The 23,741-nt window shown below is 40.2% G+C and overlaps 1 protein-coding gene and 1 pseudogene across 2 annotated transcripts in view; one reads left to right on the top strand and one right to left on the bottom strand.

The window, feature by feature from the left end:
* LOC122219744 (HLA class II histocompatibility antigen, DR alpha chain) overlaps nucleotides 1-19,342 on the bottom strand; it is an 86,260-nt gene extending 66,918 nt beyond the window's left edge. Inside the window, exons 1-5 of one of the 2 annotated variants that reach the window (XM_042938398.1) lie at nucleotides 19,172-19,342; nucleotides 17,283-17,528; nucleotides 16,540-16,821; nucleotides 16,069-16,234; nucleotides 14,453-14,861 (exon numbers count right to left, since the gene is read on the bottom strand). In XM_042938398.1, the coding sequence (XP_042794332.1) occupies nucleotides 16,080-16,234; nucleotides 16,540-16,821; nucleotides 17,283-17,528; nucleotides 19,172-19,253 (765 nt within the window). In that variant the 5' untranslated portion in view covers nucleotides 19,254-19,342 and the 3' untranslated portion in view covers nucleotides 14,453-14,861; nucleotides 16,069-16,079. Of the gene's footprint in view, nucleotides 1-14,452; nucleotides 14,862-16,068; nucleotides 16,235-16,539; nucleotides 16,822-17,282; nucleotides 17,529-19,171 lie in introns of those variants that run through there. The other variant, XM_042938399.1, reaches the window with a different exon arrangement.
* Nucleotides 9,684-10,082, top strand: LOC122219246 (annotated as a pseudogene).
* Nucleotides 19,343-23,741: the final 4,399 nt, after the last annotated feature.

The raw sequence follows: 23,741 nt of genomic DNA, 5'->3' as shown, positions 1-23,741 counted from the left end.
ACTGACACAATGGATTCTGGCTTCAAATATCTGTTTTTCACTGTTCCTCATTTTTTAAAAATGTTTATTTATTCTTGAGAGAGACAGAGTGAGAGCGGGGGAGGGGAAGAGAGAGAAGGAGACACAGAATCTGAAGCAGGAGAGCCCGACTCAGGGCTTGATCCCAGGGACCAGGACATCATGACCTGAGTCAGAGTCAGACACGTAACAGACTGAGCCACCCAGGTGCCCCCACCATTCCTCATTTTTGAGGGATGGAGCAATGATCACTCTAGCTACAGCCTGTTGACAAAGGGCATGGATCAGGATTTCTGGAATGAAACTGCCTTGCACCAAATTGCGAATATTTCCTAGCACCAGGCTCAGTCCCCATCCTTCCTAGAGTCATTATTTTGGAACTCCCATTTATAGTGTTAGCATCTTATTCTACATTTTATAACGAGTAAATTAGGTCAGTGCACTTGAACCATTGTCTCATTTTAGGAGGTGGTCCTGCAGGTGGACTTTCAAAATTAGGCCTACGTCATGCATGCAGACAGGTAGGAAATTAGCCAGATATTCGGGAAACCAGAAGAATTCAGGATCCAGCCCAGCTGTATAGATAAACAACAAATACTCAAAGACAATTCATCAGAATTAGAATACGACACCCATGAAAGCGTGTTACTGAAACATAATTTTTTCTCACTAAAATTTCTCACTCTCATTTCCATCAAAGATGGCGAAATTAAGACTGATTTTTGGGTGGCTCAGTCGGTTGTGTCCAACTTCAACTCAGGTCATGATTTCATGGTCCATGAGTTCAAGCCCTGCATGGGGCTCTGTGCTGTCATTTTAGAGCCTGGAGCCTGCTTTGGATTTTGTGCGTGTCTCTCTCTCTGCCCCTCCCCCATTCACGCTCTGTCTCTCTCTATCAAAAAATGAATAAACGTTAAAAAAAGAGTGATTTTTATCTAAAACAAGTCTCGTTATAACAAAGTTGGCTTTATTATTTACATAAGTACAGCAAAAATAGTGACTGGCCATATAGGCTTTAAAAATCTGCTTTGCTGAACTTTTCATAAGAAATTTCATATTTTGAGGCTAAAAGCAAAGCCAAATTTCTTGGCATGAGGTTCAGCTGCATACCTTAGATTTGGGTGAATATCTGTCTTCTTGAGAGCCCCCAAGTATCCCCAGTTCCTGAGCTTACTAGGAAGTGTGACCTTCCTTACCACCTGGTAAGGCTACTGGGACCACAGTGAACAAGGTACCAGGCTGACTATTTCAAGGGTCTTTACTGACTAAAATGTCAAGCTTCATTCCTTATGACTTCTGGTCATATCTGAGTTTATGCATGTCTTTCTCAAATAATGACATTCCAGTCAAAGTCTTACTAATATGACCAATGTTTCCAAGGATATCCTGTTACAAGGAGAACAATGAGCTTCTGCAAATAAGTATAATTGCCATGAAATTAGGAATCCTTACTGAGAGTTTCAAACTCTGGAGAAATCAGATAGGGAGAAAAAGATAAATGTTTGTTTACAATGGAATATTTTACCACACTTTTGTAACTTTAGATTTTATAAGAAAAAAATTGTCCTTAAATTTGGAAAAGCAAACCTGATAGAGAACCAGAAATGTTAAACAAGAGTCATAAAAAATTATAATATTCCTCCTCAATTCTTTCAGTCCCATGTTACTAATTCTTATTCTATTTGGATGCAGTTTTTCCATTAGTTCTGGAAATTCTTACTCAGCTTAGTTTTATGATCTGAAGGTTATCAGAAACCTGTATTCATCAGAAGTCCTTTCCATGAATCTCCTTGAAGATGAAAAACATTTACAAGAGCATCAGAGTAAAACAATAACTGTAAATGACAAAAGACTTAAAAATAGCCATGGTTAAAGATCTGAGGAGAGTTCGTTATAATGCAAGTGACAAGAAATCTGGTTATTTCTGTGACAAACACTTCAATAATTGGAATTACAAGTGATGACCTGATACCAGGACATATTAAAACTTCAGGAATTTCATATATTTTCCAGAACAGTTATAACAGACACCCTGTGATATAACCCAAAAGGATTTATCATCACTTATCTAATAGTGCTTCCCACGTAATTTAACATACCAAATAAATAAGTCTAATTAGTCAAAGAGACTTCATTTAGAATTGAATTTTTGGAAATCTTGTCAAAAATATCAGAAGTTTTTTTTATTATTTTTTAATGCTTATTTATTTTTGAGAGAGAGAGTGAGACAGAGTGTGAGCAGGGGAGAGGCAGAGAGAGGAAGACACAAACATCAGAAGCAGGCTGCAGGCTGTGAGCTGTCAGCACAGAGCCCAATGCAGGGCTCAAATCCACAAACCATGAGATCATGACCTGAGCTGAAGTCTGACACTTAACCAGCTGAGCCTCCCAGGCACCCCAAAAATAGCAGAAGGTTTTAAAGCACATGACTTAATAGAATCAGGAATTATGACAAAATTTAAAACTTAATTATCTATATAACCAAGGTGACAATAAGAGATTCTAAAGGCAAAAAAAGATTATGTAAAATTAGCTCTTTTAATATTGAGATATAACTTTCATAAGTAATTGAAGACCTGTTAAAGATATAACATAGAAATTGTTTTCCTAGGCAGATAAAGAAAAGCCTTTGTTTATTATTGTAATGGGACCGAGGTTCACACAGAGAGTTGTGACACTGAGGCTTTTCTTTCCAGGAAGCAACTTTGTGCCGGCACAGGCTCAGTGGGTTTGTACCCGAAAAACTAAGCTCGGAGTGCAGCGGGGTGTAGCCTTTTATACTATTTCTATTTCTTTGTCTCCCATACACGAAAACATACAGACATACGATCTGATTGGGTGGTATTATGTTACAGAGTTGTGAAGTATGTCACCTACTCACACATAGCCAGGTTGCCTTCCCTTATCTTGGGATTTTTCACCACATTCCTTAGGGAGGGGACTCCGCCACACTATTTGCTATCAAAAGCAGACCAGCAATGCAAGAAAACTTTATCATCTTCACAGAGAAAGAAACCAGATTTCAATTTTATGCTATTGTACTTTCCATATTAAAATTCATTTATTACAACCTTAGTCCTGACCACTCATAAAATTCTTTTCCAAGGATTCCTTTTCCACCACTTTCTACAAACTTTTTAAAAAATATTCGATAGCTGTCCCAAGTTTCTCCTCTCTAAACAACCAGTCTCATTTTAGGACAAAATTACTGTCTTTTCCCTGAACAAATGTATCTCTATCTCTCATAATTTTTTTTAACAAGAGCATACATCTTATTCTCTTTGCCCCCAGAGATGTTTTCCTTGTTATTTCTGTTTTTTTCATTATACTCATTAGAACTTTGCTTAGAAACATTACTGTTTTGTGAAAACTAAGTAGTGAGCAATTGTGAACTTTCTGTGACATCAGAATTCTCTAGATTGGCAAATTTATTAATATATTTCACAATTTCTAGAAATATGTGCTTTTTCATAGTATAATCTTCCAATAAGGCATAAAATATATTTACTAACACACCCAAATTTATCTTTCGCATCTTTGTAATAAGATAAAGTAAATAAACCTATGTTTAATAATCAATGTTATAATATTTTAACTTATTTGGAAAAGACTTAGATATCCTATGAATTTAACCCAATTTATCATTTGGCCTAGCAAAACTTTAAAGTTTTAGGTAACCAAAGATTGTGAAAGCTATTAAAGTTTTACCTACAAACCTTTTAAACTTAATTACATTGATACAATTTACTTGTTCTTGACAATTATGCTCAGATTACCCATAAAAGAGTTAGTCATTCTCCTGAGCTATATTCTAAAAAGACAAAACAAAACAAAACAAAAAAACATTTTGCAACTGAAAGCATATAAATTTATTTGACTTAAGTAAATCCAGGCAGAATAAATGCTTTAGTTGTAATGCTGATAACTGTAAAGCCATGTTTATTTTAATTAAACCAAGCCTTAATTTAGCTTTAACATTGAATATTTTTCTAGAGCACGTGACCTTGAGAAACATTTGGGTTTAATTTCTATCTTTCTGAGTTTTAGAATGCCTAATTCCCCTAAATGCTTGTCTTCAACCAACTAAGTAGAGCTCTTTTACCAATTAATTTTAGCAATACCATCTGGAGGTAGAACAATATGTCATATTTATGACATACATATAAACACACAGATATAAAGACCATATAGTTAAGATTTGTATTTACTTGACAAGTAACCTGGAAGCTGTGGGCTAGATTTTGAGCAAGAATGCTTTTCTAGCCATTTGAATTTTTAAAAGCCCCTCCCCCCCCTTTTTTCTTTCCACCTTAAAAATAGAGAATCATCTAGATAAGAGTTCCCAGAGAGGTTGAAGGATTTTTAATTCTTTCTGGGTCGTATCTCATATTTTGCAAATTATTTACAAGGTAAGGACAGTTGCTTTCAATCTCTCAAAGAATTGGGTTGCAACATAAAAGCCATGATGGGTTGACCTATTCGTCTGACCACTTTACCTTCAATTTTCTTCTTCCCTCCGGATACAGAGTTCTAATTTGAATTTAGGAGAGAAGTCCTTAAATTGCTATCAGCCTCTGAATATCAGCTTCCAATCTGGACAGCTTTTGACTACAGCATTATCATTGCCTTAGCATGGTGAGGAGAAGGAGGATTTTTATTTTAATGCCTCAATCACCAGCATCTCATTTAAAGGATAAGAAGAAGGGGCACCTGGATGGCAAAGTTGGTTAAGTGTCAGACTTCAGCTCAGGTCATGATCTCACAGTTCCTGAGTTCCAGCCCACATCGGGCTCTGTGCTGTCAGTTCAGAGCCTAGAGTCCACTTAGAATTCTGTGTGTATGGGGTTCCTGGGTGGCTCAGTTGGTTGAGCGTCCGACTTCGGCTCAGGTCATAATCTCACAGCTCATGAGTTTGAGCCCTGTGTCGGGCTCTGTGCTGACAGCTCAGAGCCTGGAGCCTGTTTCAGATTCTGTGTCTCCCTCTCTCTCTGACCCTCCCCCATTCGTGCTCTGCCTCTTTCTGTCTCAAAAATAAATAAATAAATAAATAAATAAATAGACGTTAAAAAGAATTCTGTTTGTGTGTGTGTGTGTCTCTCTGCCCCTCCCCCACTCACACTCTGTTCTCTCTCTCAAAAATAAACATTAAAAATTTTTTTTAAAAAGGATAAGAAGAAGGTAGAATACTAGGAAGTATGATGGAGTTGATATTTTTTAGCTCAATTTTGTTACTGTTTCAGAAAGTTCCTGAATGGAGAGTATCTTGTCAGCGTTCTTTTAGAAACTTCCAAATACCAATTAAAATATGCATCTCACACAGGTTGTTTAGTTTAATGACCCACAATCTCAACCTGGGTGTGCAAATAGACTAATTAGGTAGTTTAAAGTATCCTCATTAGGCCTCTGAACATTCTAATCCTCCTCAGTATAATCCTCTTAAAACATTTTTTCTGATTTCCTTCACTGAGGGTTTCTAGGTTCAACGTGAGGAACATTCCACCCCTTGAAGCATTACCAAAGAGGTCTTTCTTTGAAAAATCCTTCATTTGAGGGGAGCCTGGGGAGCTCAGTTGGTTGGGGTCTGACTTCAGCTCAGGTCATGATCTCACAGTTTGTGACTTCGAGCCCCATGTTGGGCTCTGTGCTGACAGCTCAGAGCCTGGAACCTGCCTCTGATTCTGTGTCTCCCTCTCTCTCTGCCCCTCCCCTGCTCATGCTCTGTCTCTCTCTGTCTCTCAAAAATAAAGAAATGTAAAAAAAAATTTTTTTAAATCCTTTATTTGAGTGCTCCTTTGGTCTTTGCCATCGACAAAATAGAAAGCAGTAATTACTGTGGCAAAGGCTCAAAAGGGTCACCAAAAGCATAACCATGAGTACCCTGCCTATACCAGGTATCTTTCTCCAGCCTAGAAGGAAAGACTGCCACCCAGCTACTTATAGCCTGAAAAGCTGTTCTCCACCTGATCCTTAACCTAATGGCTTCAGTTCTCTACCTGTCCATGGAACTATTCAAACAAACCAATAGCATCCTCCTGTGGGAACCAGGAGGCACTTCATCTTCTTGTTGCTACAAAGTCTGCCTTTCACAGCCCTGATGACTCAGTCTTTTCCCAAATGCAACCCTCGTGTGGCCTTACATGAAATGCAGTGTTCTTTTCCCTCAGGCTGTGAATATATGTAGTAAACTGCTATCAATCTCTTCCGTCCACATTGGGTGATAGGTAATCAGCTATCTCATGCTGAAGGAGGGGGACATCTCATCAAGAGATGAATAGGAGGTGTTCAGAAGACAGGCACACCAGAAAGGAAGAAATAAAACTATCTCTATGCTCATTTGATATGATAGTCTCCATAAAAATCTCACGGAATTGTTCCTCCCCAACACAAAAAACCCTTGTAGAACTAATGAGGGAGTTCATTAAGGTGACAGGATTCAAGATCAACGCCACTTATAATCACTCAAAATAAGAAAAGAACAGAAACACTAAATTAGAACTCTAAGAGAACACGCACAAGACTCTAAACAGAAATGTTGATGAAAGAAATCAGAGATCTAAATAAATGAAGACTTACCATGTTCATCAGCTGAAAAACTGAACATAGTAAAGATGTCAATTAATTGATATGCCAGTTTAATGCAATTAATATCCAGATCTGAGCACAATTTTTAATAGCTGTAGACACAGTTATTCTAAAATGTATATGGGAAAGCAATGAAATTAGGATAGATAAAACTATATTTGATAAAGAAAAACAAAATTGAATGATCACTTCAGCCAAATTGAAGACTGTTCTGTACCTCTGGTAATCAAGACTAATGGGGGTTGTGGAAGGACAGGCACAGAGACTGATAGAACAGTAGAGAGAATCCAGAAATAGACCCACACCAACTTATTTTTAAAATTTTTTAAGTTTATTTTTTAATGTTTATTTATTTATTTTGAGAGAGTGAGAGAGAGAGACAACATATGAAGGGGAGGGGCAGAGAAAGCAGAAGAGAATCCCAAGTAGGGATTCTCAAGCAGAGACCCCAGGGCTCAAACTCACGAACCATGAGATCGTGGTTTGAGCAGAAATCAAGAGTCAGATGCTTACCCAACTGAGCCACCCAGGCGTCCGCCAACTCATTTTTGACAAGGTGCAATGCAACTCAGTGGAAGATGGGTTGTCTTTTCAAACAATGATGTTGGAACACATGGATATCCACAGGCAAAAACAAAGCAAACAAAATGGGAGAAAAAAGGAGCGCCTGGGTGGCTCAGTCGGTTACATGTCTGACTTTGGCTTAGGTCGTGATCTCACGATTTGTGGGTTTGAGCCCCACATCTGGCTCTGTGCTGACAGCTCAGAGCCTGGAGCCTGCTTGGGATTCTGTGTCTCCTTCTCTCTCTGCCCCTCCCCCCTTGCAGACTGTCTCTCTCTCTTTCTCTGTCACAAATATAAATAAGCATTAAGAAAAATGGGAGGGGAAAAAGAAAAGAATTAGACCAATTCTCACACTTTTTATAAAAATTCACTCAAAAGAAATTATAAAAGTCAAGTGTAAAATTAAAAAAAAACAAGAGGAAATCTTTGGGACAAAATCTTTAGGCCTGGTGAAGAGTTCTTAGACATGACATCAATTGGGCCTTATCAAATTTAAAGACTTATTCTGAAAGATATCCTACTGAGACACTGAAAAGGTTAGCTACAGACAAAGAGAAAACATTTGCACACCCAAAATATCACAAAGAGCATGTGTCTAGAATCTACAAAGAACTCTTAGGACTCCACAGTAAACACACACACACACACACACACACACACACACACACACAGAGGAGACTACTCTAATTACAATATGGATGAAAGACATGAAGAGGCATTTATCAGAGAGAATATTCATATGGAAAATAAGCTCATTGAATGATGTTCAGAATCACTAGACAGGAGTGAAATGCAAATTGAGAATATGCTGAGCTATCACTCTTTACCTACTGAAACAGTTAAAATATGAAATAGTGCCAATGCCAAACGATGACGAGAATGCAGAGAAACTGAAGTCTCCTGCACTGACAGGGGACGTGTACTGGTACAGCCCCCTCTGGAGGATAGTTTGGCAGTTTCTTAAAAAATACACATACACTTACTTCCTAACCCAGGAATCACATTTCATGGCCTTTATGTCACATATGAAAACTCACATTCACACAAAACTGTTCACAAATGTTCACAGCTGCTGTATTTGCTATAATCTCAAACTAGAAACCACCAAAAGGCACTGCAGTAGGTGAACAGTTAAACAAACTGTGGTGCGTCCATATCATGGAACATTGTCAGCAATGAAAACGAGCAAACTGTGGGAGCACCTGACAACCTGGATGGCTCTCAAGGGAATTATGCTCGCAAAAAAGGCCAGTCTTGGAAAGTCCCCTACTGAATGATTCCATCCATCTAACATCCTCAAAATGACAAGTTATAGAGACGGGGCACAGATTAGTGGTTGTCAGGTGTGGAGTGATGGGGTCTGAAGGGAAGTGGTTGTGAATATAGAGGGAAGCAAGAGGGAGATCCCTGTGGTACTGGAATAATTCTGTGCTTGCCGGTGGTGGGGGTCACACAGAAGCACACATGGGATGGAACATAGGCGTATGACTGAACATGCACATTTTACCAGTGTGGTTCCTGGTTTTCATATTATATTTTTTTAAGATATAATCCTTTTGGGAAACTAGGTAAAGAGGTACACAAGGTCTTTCTATGCTGTCTTTTCAACTTCCTGTGAAACTATAACTATTTCAAAATAAACAGTTGCCAAAAGGTGGCCTTCTGGCTAAAATCGAGAACCCTCACAACATTGAGTGCTAGCCAGCCAGGGTGTGGTACAATAGGGAAGGCACCATGGTGAATGTTTACAAATCTAAACACGCTGTTACCTTCCAGTCCTGCAATCACACTCCCACGTATTTACTCAAAGAACTGAAAACATAGGTCCACACAAAAACTGATACAGGAATGATTAAAGCAGCTGTGTTCATAATGTGAAAGGTGGAAGTAACCAAGATGTCCTTCGATAGGCGAATGGATAACCTGTGCAACAGCCATAAAATGAAGCATTATTCAGCAATTTTTAAAAAGCTATTAAGCTTTGAAAAGACGTGGTGAAAACTCAAATGCATATTGCTAAGCGAATGAATTAGTCTAAGACAAAAAGCTCTTACTGTATGATTTCAACTCAGGACATCCTGGAAAAGGCAAAACTACAAAGATCCCTATAATATAAAGAGTGAACCCTAGGTGCCCGCCCCCGCTGGCAGCTAGTCTGGGGAACCCTCCAGGAGGGGCCAGCTAGTGGTTGGAGTGGCACAGAGGCTGGCCATGTGACGGGAGCTTCCCCAAGCCAGTCTGGTTCCCCTCTCCCACCCCCCTACCTCCCCCCACTCCCATCCACTCCCGCCCCTGCACCTCCTGTCGCTGGCTGGGACTGTGACCAAGACAGAGGCACCCTCAAGTGGAAATAGGTCTGCGCCCGAAGTGCTAGGCCCAGAGTGGCATTTATCGGGGGACATCTGCTCTGAGACTCTGAGTAGTTCGGTGTTCCGACTTCAGCCCAGCACTTTGAGCTGAATTTTCTAACCATCTTGGCCTCTAAGCCCGTAACAGAATTAGTCTCATGACAGCATTAAGGATGAAGATGAGTGGAAAGAATTTGAGCAAAAAGAGGTTGATTACAGCGGCCTCAGAGTTCAGGCAATGCCAATAAGTGAAAAGGAAGAAGATAACGAGAAAAGAGAAGATCCAGGTGATAACTGGGAAGAAGGTGGAGGTGGTGATGGTGGTGTAGAAGAATCTTCAGGTCCCTGGAGTAAAACCTCTCCAGTACAAGCACCTCCTGCTGCAATAATCATTACAGAAACCAGCGATGACCAGCGGTGTGTATACGCCGCCTGGAGCCAGGTTAACCACAACGAGGAAAACACTGCAAGGCCCACCAGAAATCTACAGTGCCACACAGTCCCCGGTCCCTGCAGTCCTCTGCCAAGCATGTAGGAAGCTGGGAAATACCGAGCCTTGGTAAGGGCTGACTGCCTCAGGTTTCCTGCCCTGGGCGCAGACTTCATGTGCATCACACCTTCTGAACGCGAAGGTTACAGCTAGTTAAGTGTGGTTGTGGAGCTTGAAACCAGCTCTCCTGGATTCCTATCACAAATCCTGCAGAAAGTCAGCCATCTGGGTTCTGATCTGCTGCAAAAGATGAAAATTTAAGTGACCTAATGTTAACCTGTCCTGTGCCCCATCCTTAAGGCATACTCTGTAGTGGGCTGTGTTAGACTTCCTGGAATGGGAGCTCTCAAAAGAACTCCTGTGTTCAATAATCTGTGTAGGGCTGTGATTTTATAATTTAAAGTGGGAGTTGTATTCTGAGGTAACCACAAGTTAGAGTCAACCGTACTTGGGTCTATCAAGTGGGAGAGGGGGTAGGAGGGGCGTGATCTCATTTCTTTTAGTGATTTTTTATTTGGGTAGTGCTTTTTCTGTTCCGCTAATGTGGAACAGGCCCTTTTTTTTTTTTTTTTTTTTTTTTTGACTTGGAATAAGTTCTTTGACAGAGCAAATTGCTTGGTTGAATAAGTAACCTGAAATATGCATTAGGATTGTGACACATCTCATGAATTTTCCAGTCCCTAGAGTGGAACAAAATAGCCTTTGATGTAAAGGGCAGTGGATGCAGGGGGGCTCTACTTCAGGTGCTGCCAAAGCCTCCTCTAATCAGGTCTACATTGTACAGTAAACTGCAGTGGAAAGAGTGTGGGTTCTGCTCAGGCCACGTGATTTGCTGACCCGTCCTTATAAATTCAGAGCAACGTGAACAGAACCTTAACCTAAAACCCACTTAGGTTTTCACAGATCTTACATGATCTTTGAAAAGATTACCAGACATGCTTGTGCCCAAATTTTTAAGGTATTGGACATTCTGCAGATGCAATGACCGTGCCAGCTTAGCTCTGTTCTCAACCTTCTGGTATGTCTATGTTCATTTGAAGAGTCCAGGGCGAGAGAGACAGGTGACATAGCCCTTCTGTTTTTAAAAATTACAGCTTAAACTATCCAGTAATTTTTAGTCCTTAAAGGGACTTCAGGAAGCTACCCAGGATTACTGAAAAGCTTTTCCATCTAATGAGATAGTTTGGTAATTTACTAGTTTTGTATCTTTGGGTCAATAGAAATATTGCAAAGTGATGCATGACCGCTCAGTGCAGAGTCTGGGTTTCTCTATAATAAATCCCTTTGCCAAATGCAAGAGTTGCAGACTTGCTACTGGCCAGAGTGAAGCAAATGAGGGAGTAAAACTGCTCCTGTGGGGGGGGAGGGGGAACCCCTATGGGAGTTCAGTCTTGATGACAGTGTCAGTGCAGGAATCAGCTCCTGGGAGTTGACAGGATCTCCTGACAGGACCTGCCCACCACACCTGAGCCATAATGGTGTGGTCGGAGGTGGCAGGCAGGATGCCTGGCCTCTGGTGTATTGGGGTGAGTAGCTGAACCAGCCAAGGAGAGGTCGGATGATTAATCAAGAAACAAGAGATTCTTGGTCAAACTGAAGACTTCATGTGGGAACCAAAATTCTTAAATAAACTCTTGGACCTTGAGCCACATATTTTCCCTGAAAAGTATACATTTTTTTTCCAGCAAAATTTTGTTTAGGGGTTATGTTATTGAGGAATGAACTGAGATGAATGTGTGGAACTTTTATTTAGTGGCATACTATACTAGAAATCTGAAGGCCTGCGGGAGATAAAAAATTCCAACTCTTGTTATAACTTTTCGAAAGATTGTGAAATTATAAAAAATGCACATGAATCAAGTTTCAATATACTGTATGCTGGGTAGCTGAGGCAGTCCACTGTATCATCTCTTTCTTTGAATTCTCAGGCATGGTTTGGCAGTGCAAGGACTCTGTAACATTAACAAATTCAATAAAAAGTAAATATATGCAAAAAAATACAAAGAGTGAACCCTAATCTAAACTATGGACATCAGGGAATAGTAATGTATCAGTGTTGGTTCATCAATTGTAACAAATGCAACACACTAATGACAAATGTTAATAAAGGGCAAAACTATTTGTGAAGCAGGAGGAAGATGCAAATTCTGAACTTTGTACTTTCTGCCCAATTTTTCTGTAAACTTAAAACTACACTTCAAAGGTAAAGTATCCAAAAAATGTCTTATTATATGGAAGTATAGTGATGTTTTCTTTTTTATTCCACATGTGTCTGAGTTTTACTCTATTCCTATTGTACCTGTATTTATAGTAAAAAAATTGAGCTATGTAAAAGAAATACCTATGCCTATTTTCAAATTTCTGAAGATGTGGCTTTCATTATTTAAGCCATAGGTACGGAAACTTGATAGTTTTTAGTAAGGCCTATAAAGTGATAAAAGAGAAACTGAGGCATAAGATAATTTTCAAGAGTTGTTTTTGTTTTTGTTTTTGTTTTTGTTTTTGTTTTTTGAGAATTATTCAAATCTGGCAGTGCCAACCCCAAAATGGTGCAAGTTCTCTAACAGGAGCTTAGGGGAAAGGATTTGATAGAATAGATGCAGAAACAGAGCACAGAAATTACCTGAGTGGCTATACCTTATTCATTGGCCTGACTTGGAAAATCCCAGTTGGCTATTGGTGAATTTTGCTGGGGTATGAGTACACTTAAAGGAACTGACTCTGGCTTAGGTTTCAGTTTGCTCATGTAAGTTACCAAGATGTTGGAGCCATCTCCAACATCTGACGGCCTCCTAGTAAAATTACTCCAACAATTCCCCCATTTTGGTCATCCTTGCACACATGAAAGGTGGACCAAATTTCGTATTAGTGCCTCTCTGTCACCATCAGGGTTAAGTTGTTCTTGTTTCCCTGTGAAGCTCTTAGGTTATCAGATCAGGTTCGTGGAAGGTGTTTGCACCTCACCGTTCATGCCATTTCTGCTTCTCCAAGTGCAGTGAGACCATCTGATGTACTGCTGGTGATTATAAACGTGTGTTTAAGCCCCTTGAGAGAACACAGCTTCATGACGACTATCAGGAGAATACCAAGGGACTGAAGTATGTCTCTTAGTCGGGACCCCCAGGTACCAAACCAGTTGGTATCAATGTATTTTAGCCAAGAAGTTTGGGTTTTTTTCCTGTATTTGAGTTTCTGTAACATTAGAGGCATTGATCCAGGAGCAGCAGGAGGTATTTGCTATGGCACAGACTCCTTCTTCAGCTAATAAGCAATCTAAAGCAATTGTATTACCCAAGACCACCTTATCAGTTCAAAACGATCCTTATGGCTAAGTGGTATATTTTGGGGTGATCTATTTTGCTACCCATCAAAGTCATCTTGCTTTGGTTTTTCTGAGATTTTTATCATCGGGCTGTAGAAATTCTGAGAAAAAATAATAGAATTTATCACTTTTGCAACATTATTACCACTAAGTGTGGTGCCTCATTACTCTTCTTGCAGTTTTCCTTTAATTTTTACAATAACTCAGTATGATAAAAATTCCCACCAGTATATTCGTGAAAGGAATCAGGTAAGTTGAATTAAGTAAGGTATCAGTGAATACACAGCTAGTGAATGTATAGCAAGATGAACCCCAAGTTGACATCAGTGCAACAGCCCTTATTTGCTACTCTAACAAACTGTCAGGATAATTAATCTTTATGGTTTTGGGTAGGCTCTGCTAGCCATTTAGAAATAAGATCAAGTAATAGTTTCACAGATAAATGAGCAATATCCCCCTGTGTCTTAAATATTTTTTCCTTCCATTTTAATGTCATGTTCTGCCCAAACTCCCACTTTTTACTTGATTTTTCTACTCAGGGATACATATCCAATCCAAGACTATTCTAGGAATAAGTCAGACCATTCTTCTGGAAATGAAATAGGCATCCAAGACTATGTCAATAAAATGGGTAATGCTGATCCACAACGTTCGATCCTATTTTTCATTAAACCTGGACTGGATGTAATTGATATGTAATACTGTAAAGTATATGAATCCTCCTCTATTGTCTCCCCACTCTACTTCCATCTGCTCCTCATCATCAGTTGCACTTATTATCTAACGCTGAACCCTAGGCTTCCACATTCATCCTACCAGAGATCCAGATATGTTATTAACTTAGGGACTCAAGAACCAAAATCAGATTCTGAAACCATTGCTAAGTAGAGATCTCACAACAAACTCTACTCCAGGGTTTCCTAGGGGGACTGGACCACAGCAATTGGATTGCTTATGGATGCTACAAGTGAGTCATGGTCCTAATGAACCTAGATATTTCTGATAACTTACAGAATTTATCAGTAATGTGTGTATTACTTACACACATTCAACATTAACACATTTCAGGAAGAAAAAAATCACATATATTTCCTAGTCCCTATGAAGAACTGGCTTAGATACCAAAACTTCATCTCAGACTCATCAAAAGTTTATTGTGCTCACAAAAATCACAATTACAGTTTGAAGAAACCCAAGAAATAAATGTAGAAATGATGTCTATATTGAACATTCAAAAGGTTCCATAATAGAGAAAGGATCTTCTAGGGTCTATTCCAGAGGCATTACATGGTGATATTAAAATGAAGATAGAAAATGGAGGAAAACATACCCAAGAAGGGGCAACAATCAGGGAATAACTAGATGTCAGAGTCTGGACAGATCAGGAAGGCATCATTATTCTTAGAATAGCTAAAGGGCTGAAAATGCTGGAGAAAAGTTGTCTTCTGTGAGGTGCACAATTGGAGTATTGCTGGGCTCATGAAGCTATTAAAGCACAAATTTCTTCATTGATCTTCTCTTTAGGAAACGCCATTGCCTGTAGCAGGACACACATAGTTACTGAAGTGTTAAGATGAATACTTCAAGCTCTCTTTTCAGATTCCTTCCTTTTCTCCCTTGATCCTTTCATTTGGAAAAGTCTCTTTACATTTTTTTGTTTGTTTGTTTGTTTGTTTGTTTGTTTTTATGGGGTGCCTGGGTGGCTCTGTCAGTTAAGCATCCAACTTCAGCTCAGGGCATGATCTCACAGTTCACCAGTTTGAGCCCTGCATCAGGCTCTGTGCTGACAGCTCAGAGCCTGGAGACTGCTTCAGATTCTGTGTCTCCCTCTCTCTCTGACCCTCTCGTGCATGCTCTCTCTCTCTCTCTCTGTCTGTCTCTCAAAAATAAATAAAACGTTAAAAAATAATAAAATATAAATATTTTTTTATTTTAGAGAGAGAGAGAGAGCATGAGTGGAGAAGAAGGGTAGAGGGAGAGAGAAAGAGAGAGAGAGAGAGAGAGAGAGAGAGAGAGAATCCCAAGCAGGCTCCACACTCAGCCTGTAGCCTGCTGTGGGGCTCAATCCCACGACCCTGAGATCATGACCTGAGCTGAAATCAAGAATTGGACACTCACCTGCTGAGCCACTCAGGCAACCCTGATTTGGAAAAATGTCTTAATATTCATCTACCCAAGTAATAGTAAATACAATCTAGTAAATATAACCTTTCCAACATGAACTGCATCCCCTACTCTCCAAGTAAGCATGAATGAGCAGACCACGGCTTACGTTCTCTTGGAAGTTTCCAGACCACTTTTCAGATTACAGAAATAAAAACAGGCAATGGCCTTCAAGGGATTTTCATTTCATCCAGTGAATTTATCTTAACCCCTCAAGAGCCAACCTCTGGAAATGTTTCTGAACTGATGTACCGCTTCAGAAAATATAAACCAGAAGTGCCCAAATCCTTCCTAGATCATTTGGTTTAGAAGTATTATGTGCATCAATGGTCTTAGGTAGTAAAGATAATTTCCAAGATTGAATTTGTGGTCTAGGTGTACATGTATGCGAAAGAATATGGGATCTTAAAACCTTGGGATACCAGATGATGCCAAAGTCTGATTCTGTCCAGCAAAGATAAATCAAGAGCCATGACTTTCCTGTCATTTTCTGTTAAAGACATCACACATCCTTTTCTCCATTCTGTTTCCTACCCTTGGAAAACTCCATATATGTCTTCCTCTGACCACATGACACCCACCTGTGGATGCCTCACAGAGGCCCTCTGCGTTCACCAGCATTGACCTTGCGCATGCCCTTGATGATGAAGATGGTTCCAACAATGATGCCCACCAGACCCACGATCAGGCCCAGGGCACACACCACATTCTCTGTTGTCTCTGGGAGGGGGGTTGGTGCATCAAACTCTGGGGAAAATAAAACAGAGTACGGTACAGAAGTAATGACAGTCATATGGAGTAGCACCTAGAACCAAATGTAGGGTGTTTAGTCAAATGAATAGTTACTAAACAATTAAATAAGAGGAAGACAGAATGGTGGATGAAAGGAATGCAAATTAACAAGTGGGGGGAGCTGAATAATGGGATAAGACAAGGAATAGGAAATGCAGCAATTGTTATGGATGTGTTAGGGTACTCTGGGTTCCTAAGCACCAGACACATGCATCATGGGAGGAAACCATAGAATGAAGGAGACTGAAGATAGTCCATACCCCAGTGCTTGAGAAGAGGCTCATCCAAACCCCAGTGCTCCACCTTGCAGTCATAGACATCCTCCACCGAGGGTAGGAAAGGGAGATAGTGGAACTTGCGGAAAAGGTGGTCTTCCCGGGGCAGGAAGACGGTCTCTGACACTCCTGTGGTGACAGGCTTTCCATTTCGAAGCCACGTGACATTGATCACTGGTGGGGAGAACTTGTCGATGAAACAGATGAGGATGTTGGGCTCTCCCAGTTCCACAGGGCTGTTTGAGAGCACAGTCACCTCGGGAGGTTCTGGGGACACATGACAGAAATTAGGCCTCCCTGCTTAGGCTATACCCTCTCCCTCCCACTGAAGCTTTTGAAAAAGCAATTGGAAATGTGCCTGAGAATCTATGCCACAGTCTCAGATACCTATCTCTGATACTCTCCCTCATGAATTGGAACCAATGTTATGGTATAATATATATTGGGATATTTTAAGTAATGGGTATAATTTTATTCCTGTCTCTCCTGGCATAGATTTGGAGCAATGACTCACAGTATAAGTGACTGTGGATGGTGAGGATAAGGTGTGAGCACATCAGGAAAGGAATAAACTTATATACTGTTCTTGGGCCTTTGGCATGAGAGGTAGGGGCTTGCTGATAGCAACTCTAGGCCCCTGGGAGGGAAAGTCAATCACAATAATGTAACACAAGCCAAAGCATCTGTTTCAAAGTTAGGATTCCAATGTCTAGCAGTGTAGAAGTTACCATTGGTGTTTGGGGTGTTGTTGGAGCGCTTCATCAAGATGTCCAGGTTAGCTTTGTCCACAGCTATATTGGCCAATGCACCCTGGGCCTCAAAGCTGGCAAAACGTCCAAATTCTTCAAGCCGCCACACTGTCTCCTTCTTTTCCATATCCACGTGGAAAATCTCATCACCATCAAAGTCAAACATAAACTCGCCTGATGAGTCAGGCTTCATATAGAACTCAGCCTGGATGATCACATGCTCTTCTGAAAAGGCAGGAAAGGTGTTAGGGTGGGAGAAGAAAGGTGGAAGAGAGAAAGAAGAATCCAGGATGTGAGACAAACATGTTGGTAGGGGCAGTGGAACAATATGGAGTGGAGCTATATGGAGTGAAGGAGTGGTGGAGGGCAGGGATGAGTCTGAAGATGAGGGTCAGGTGGAAGACATCCATGTTGAACACAGCTGGAGGGCAGAAATAAAGGGGCAGAGTTAGAGAGGGTGGATTGAAGGAAATGAGGGCTGAAAATCCGAGTCTTGTGAAGCCGTTGTTTGGCTCCATGTTACTAGCTGAGAAATGACTCCCTGTTTGGAAATACAGCAGCAGCTCCTGAAAGAGAATTGTTCACTCACTGCATTTTCCTGGCAATTAAATACACTTAGACAAGAATTCTAGGGCATCTCTCAGAACATTGTAATATAAGAAGAGGGGAAAACTGTTTAAAAGGCTGGGTTCTGAACTGTGGAATCAAATTAAATCTTTAATTCTTATTCAGCTACTTAGTAACCTTGAATTGATTAGTTTATCTACTCATATGTTATTTTCCTACTATATTTTCCTGTGGTTTTGCTTCTACCTTGGCTTTGTCTTTGGAATTAAATGAGGCAAGCAAAGTAAGTAATTTCTTAGTACATCATCAGGCTTGTAACAAGCATTTTAGGGTTAAAGTTGCTTTGTATTTAAGGAACAGAGACACCTCTAGCTTCCCCTTCCATCCCAAGGGAAGAGACTCTATCTTACAAGGTATGTATCTCTATATGTGGCTCTTTCTAGGCAATAGAAACTTAAAATTTCTATCATGGATCTTGGAGTTGGATTATTACATTACTTATTTCCAGTGTACCTGCCACCCTCTGTGGGATCAGTCTGAGTGAAGGATACTTTTTCATAATACATTTTCACAGAAGTAAACATTTCGTGTGGAGATGACAGAGAATAATAGCAGAATCTCCATATTCTTACTCATTGTTCTACTCTTTTGTGAAAATCACTAAATGATAGTGACCATAGATCATTGTAAAATCTACTGAAGGGGTGAAGGGGATATCCCTCTCCCAAGAGGAAGTAAGTTAAATGCATTTTGTATCAGCATACATACCTGCCCTTACCCTCCCTTGGATAGATTAATTGCTTTTGGTGACTTCCCTTTCTGGTGATCTTCAGTACAATGTCTGTGCTTAAAATATGCTGACAGGATTCAATTGCCAAAACATAACTACCATGTATTTGGCTAAGAACCAATGGTAAGAACTTCTCAAATTTTTTTCCTCATTTAATCATACAAAATTATGTGAGATTTTAAAATTTACTTATTTTCCAGAAAAAAAAAATTAAAACCCAGACGTTAGCTTACATTAATGCCTCTCAGAAAATATTTTCACTTCAAGTCTGGCTGATCTCAAAGTCAATGGTATTAATCAATACTCAGCTTTTGTTCCTCTCAACTAAATGTGACTGACTTCAATTTATGATAAGATATTCAAACTATAATTTTTATACTTTCAGATTTAGACCACATGAAGACTGCCACACTTTCCCTTCAGCCCAAAGATGGTCTTACAAATAGTTACAGTTTATCTCTCGAATGTTCTTAGAGCTTATATCCAAAGTTTTGTTTCTCTTAGCACTTACCTTTGATAGCCAATGATTCTTGAGGACCCATCAGTAAAGCCATGATGAAAAATCCTAGCACTGGGGCTCTACTTACAGCCATTTTCTTCTTTGGCGATTTTATAGGGGTCAGTAGAGCTTAAGAGTGGGGTAGAACTGACAAGAATAAAGGAAAAGAGAATGTAAGGTATGATAGAGTCTGACTGATTAAAATTCAAATAAATTGAGCTGAAGCCAATCAGAAAAACTTTTGAGATGACACATCTGTTGCTAAGGAAAGAGCTCTTGTAAAGGGTCAGGAAAGGAAACACTTCGTTCATTAGATAAAGAAGTAGAGTTTTAATCAATTAATCAAAACAAATAAACAAAAAGAGCAAAAACTCAAGTTTTTGAGAATGTTGTGCATTCAGCCATAGACTGTTTCATCCCAATATAAGTTCTAGAAACAGATGTACCTGAAGCACTGAGAATAAAATCTATGGAAACACCCTGTGTGACAATTAGTGACAGATTATGCCTCTGTGCTGTGATAGCTAGGGAGTTATTTAAGGGACAACAAATCATCTAAAGAGAAGGTAAATTGTCATGCTATAGAGAATACTTGATTCTTGACAGTACTGGGTGACAGAGCTTCACTTAAAAAGCTTCTTATTGCTTCAGAATTCTTCTCCAGTTTCCTAGACTCCCAGATGGACAACTCAGCCCAAAAGCTGGGAATCCCTGGCACTGTACTATATTTACAGAACATCAGTGGGGAACTCTGGTGTCAACACTCCTCTAGCTGGAGAGGGATGGAAGAGATGTCATAGGTAATGGTTACTGGAAGCAGTGGAATGTAAGGGGGGGGGTACCTTTTCCTAATCCCCACCATACTAAATATGACCTGAGACTGGAGTGGACCGCTGGGGATACACCTCATTTGAGGAATCAAGGTGATGCATAGGGTGGAGTAAATTGGGCAAAGCTTATTTTACTGGGGGCAATAGAGATAATAACCTGCAGGAGGGCTTTACCATAACTTTCCTCATGTCATAACATTATGAAAGTTCTCCTCATGTCATAAATTATTGCAGTTCTGATTCTAAGAATTTATTTTGATGCTCACCATTGAGAAACCTGAAAGTTAACACACTCTGGCCCTCATGTTTCTGGACATACAGTGCCGTAGGAAGGAAAATTAAGCCATACATAGAAAGGGCTAGAATCTGAATACTTTCAATAAAGAGAGAACTGTCAGTGAGGCAGACCACCAGATGGTGAGTTCACTGTTATTATCAGTCATGACACATATACTCTGGGCAGATTGTCTATACTGTTGTGCTAATGTCTTATCCACTGCTGGATAAAATATCCACCCACTGCTGCCTTCACAAATCATGAGAGAAAAAACTCTACACATTACTGATTAGCTGATCATATACAAGGGCTTTGAACATCCTCTACCACTGACTTCTAGATCACTTAGAAGAGACCCACAGCAGTTTTGCCCTAAAATTGTTAAGAAATACACTTCCTGGAGGCAAAGGAATGGTCCAGATGAGAGTTCTACAGTATCAGTCTCTGCTGAGAGTCTGGTCCTATGATTTAGGCTTGTCATCTCCTCCTCAGAGGTCAAAACAAATATAATTTCTCTATGACTGCCCTTTTCTGGCTGTCATACTCTTTGGTTTTTATAAGTTGCTCAATGAATATATGGTAAACTCAAAAACAATTTACAGAAAAATATCTTAAATGTCATAACAGCACTTTCAAACTAAGGTGTTGCTCAGCAACTTATGATATTGCTTAGTTCTAGAATGCTGATTGGTTCTCCTCATGAGATTACCAAATTGGGAGATGTTAGAAAATACTTTCATTTCCCTTTCCCTGTGACAAGAGAGATGTTCCTATCCAGACACTACTCATGGTCTCCTGTTTTCTTCCTATACTCTAGCTTCCTTAGTCTGAGGGGATTTCTGAGGGCACCTGAGTGAGTTCTTTTCGGTGACATCAAATGGTGAGGAACCACTGTACTAGTCAGAGTTCAGTCTGTAAATAGAAGTCCCTATAGACACTTTAAACAGAATCGTTTGTTACAATTCTCCTGTATTACAAGGACTTATACCTTTAAAGTGTTAGGAAGACTGGAGGAGCAAAAGTCAGTGTGTACCCCTAAATCCAGGAGGTCAGGAAACTGTCTCTTCTAGAACCCCAAGGAAAGGACTGTCTTGGAAACACAAGGCTGTTGCCAAGACTCCTGTGTGTGAAACTCTTATGTCTACCACACGAGATAGCTTCAACCTACCTGCCACTTCCCAAATCTCATAATACTAACTTTTACTGGCAACATGTAGACCACGTTCAGATCTTGGACAAAAAGAGCCTGAGAAATGTAATACTCTTACTTCTATTACCTGTGATACAGACAAGACATAGAAGCTAATGGGAATTTTTCCTTAAATTACTAAATGCAAATATGTACACCTTATCTCTGGTTCCTTCACAGTACCAAACCTAGAACCAGAGGAGTATTTGGGGGTAATAGGTAAGTAAGGCCTGGAAATGAGATAAGTTTCACATGGAACCCAAGGCCACAAGTGTGTGTATGTGTATGTGTATGTGTATGTGTATGTGTATGTGTATGTGTATGTGTTGGGGCAGGGGAGGTTGGTAATTTAGGACCCACATCTCAGAATATTTCCCTGCCATCCAACCACAGTTTCCATTGTTATGATTTGAACATCTATAGTCAGGTTGTTTTATAGTACCCAAGTTCTGTTCTAAAAGGCACAAACGGAACTCAATAACTGAGAAATTCTAAAGGAATAAATAGATTCACCACAGAAGCCTAAGAGTGTTTGCCTTCAACAGCTGTCCCCACATGACCAATTAATGGTTTGACTCCTTACTCAGAACCTCCTCCTGATTTTAGACATTCTGGCACCTTGTTTTCAGAAGTCATTTCCAACTCCACATGCCATCTTTCCCATTCCATATCCAGCACAAATCCCAGAAATGTAGGACATTCCAATGCAAAGTTGTTTCCATCTTCTGAAAATGTGCCTGCCCTCACCTGTGAATCCTCCTTTCACCTCTTCTTCCAGGAATAGAAAGTGATTTTACTCCACAGTCCAGGTTAGAAAGTCAAGAAATGGCATTCTTAAATATTATTCTCTATTGCATGAGATCTAAAGTGTGGAATTTATCTAATTCCGAATGATCTTATAGAATACAGATGTGTTTGCATACATATACCTATATTGTGTGTGTTTGGGGAAAGGAGAGCTGGAAAAGTCTTCATTTTTAATTGGTCACATTAATATATATTTTTGCTTAACAATTACCTGTTGAAGATGTTTTGTTTAAGGAATTTGGTCAGCAATTAGGGCCAGAAGTTGGCTGTAGGTCAGCCACTGCGAGGTGACAGACCCAGCATCATTTACTTGCAAGTCTCAGAGGTTCCTATGAATATATTTGTCAGGTTGGATGTGGCCCATTTGGTTGTAAGGCAGGGTTGTGTTGGACAATAGGGAGGGGTATATGGGTAAGATGTGGAGAGGAGTGCAGGTGGTAAATTCAAGCCTGGAGGAGGTGTCGGTAGTGGTGGTGGAAACAAAATGAGGAACAGAATATGTTGTGGAGGTGTTAGGTGGAAAGCAAAGCTGTAATCCAGTACATTTAGCAGTGAAAACAGCATGGAGAGGTCCCTGATCACGGAGTTGAGCAGGTCAAACTGGGGTACTGTGAGGAAGTACTTATGTAACTAGGATGGTTTAGAATACATTGTTTGGCTTCATTGACATAAAGATGAAATGCTGTTTAGTCCTTCCAGGCAGATGGCAGGGGACTTATGGTTTACAAGCATTTTGCTAAAGGTTAGCTTTCTGAGGCAAGTGCTTAGCTCTTTCAGAAAAAAAAAAAAAAGTACTCTCTTGGGTCCTCATTGTCAATCATTTGGAGGCATGTTTGCAAATAAGCCTCCAGGTTGACAGTTAATATAATCATTTCCCTCCTTGTGTGGGAAAAAATGAGAGGAAAAAATTCCAATGTCCCACAAGTTTGGGGCACATTGTCTTCCTTGTTGTTCTCTTGGGTTGTGGTGTGGCCATCTGAGGTAAAATCATCTCCAACAGTAAGCTCTCAGGAAAGGGTGATGTTGTCTGTGGAGTTGGTGTGCTTGGGAGTGGTGGAGGCCAACCTGGTGGAGGGTGGCCTTTCCATGAAGAGATCAATGAAGGGTATAAGTGTCAGGCTGGTGCTGAATTCTGAGTATATGTGCTAGAGGCCTGGCCCAGGATGGAACCACAGGTATGGGCTCTACTGCTACATGAGCAGTCTCAGTGAGCTCCATTGGATCAGCAGGGGTGTACCTTGCAAAGGAGAATGCAGTGTCCATGACCTCATTTTGTGGGGACTCCATTAATAATATATATTCTCGAGGGGCACCTGGTTGGCTCAGTCAGTTAAGTGTTCAACTTCAGCTCAGGTCATTATTTCACAGTTTGTCGGTTTGAGTCCTGAATTGGGCTCTGGGATGACAGCTTAGAGCCTGGAGCCTGCTTCAGATTCTGTGTCTCCCTCTCTCTCAGCTCCTCCCCAGCTCGCTCTCTCT

The sequence above is a fragment of the Panthera leo genome, chromosome B2, assembly GCF_018350215.1.
Source record: "Panthera leo isolate Ple1 chromosome B2, P.leo_Ple1_pat1.1, whole genome shotgun sequence".
NCBI classification, from domain to species: Eukaryota; Metazoa; Chordata; class Mammalia; order Carnivora; family Felidae; genus Panthera; species Panthera leo.
This window is presented reverse-complemented; position numbering and strand designations above follow the sequence as displayed.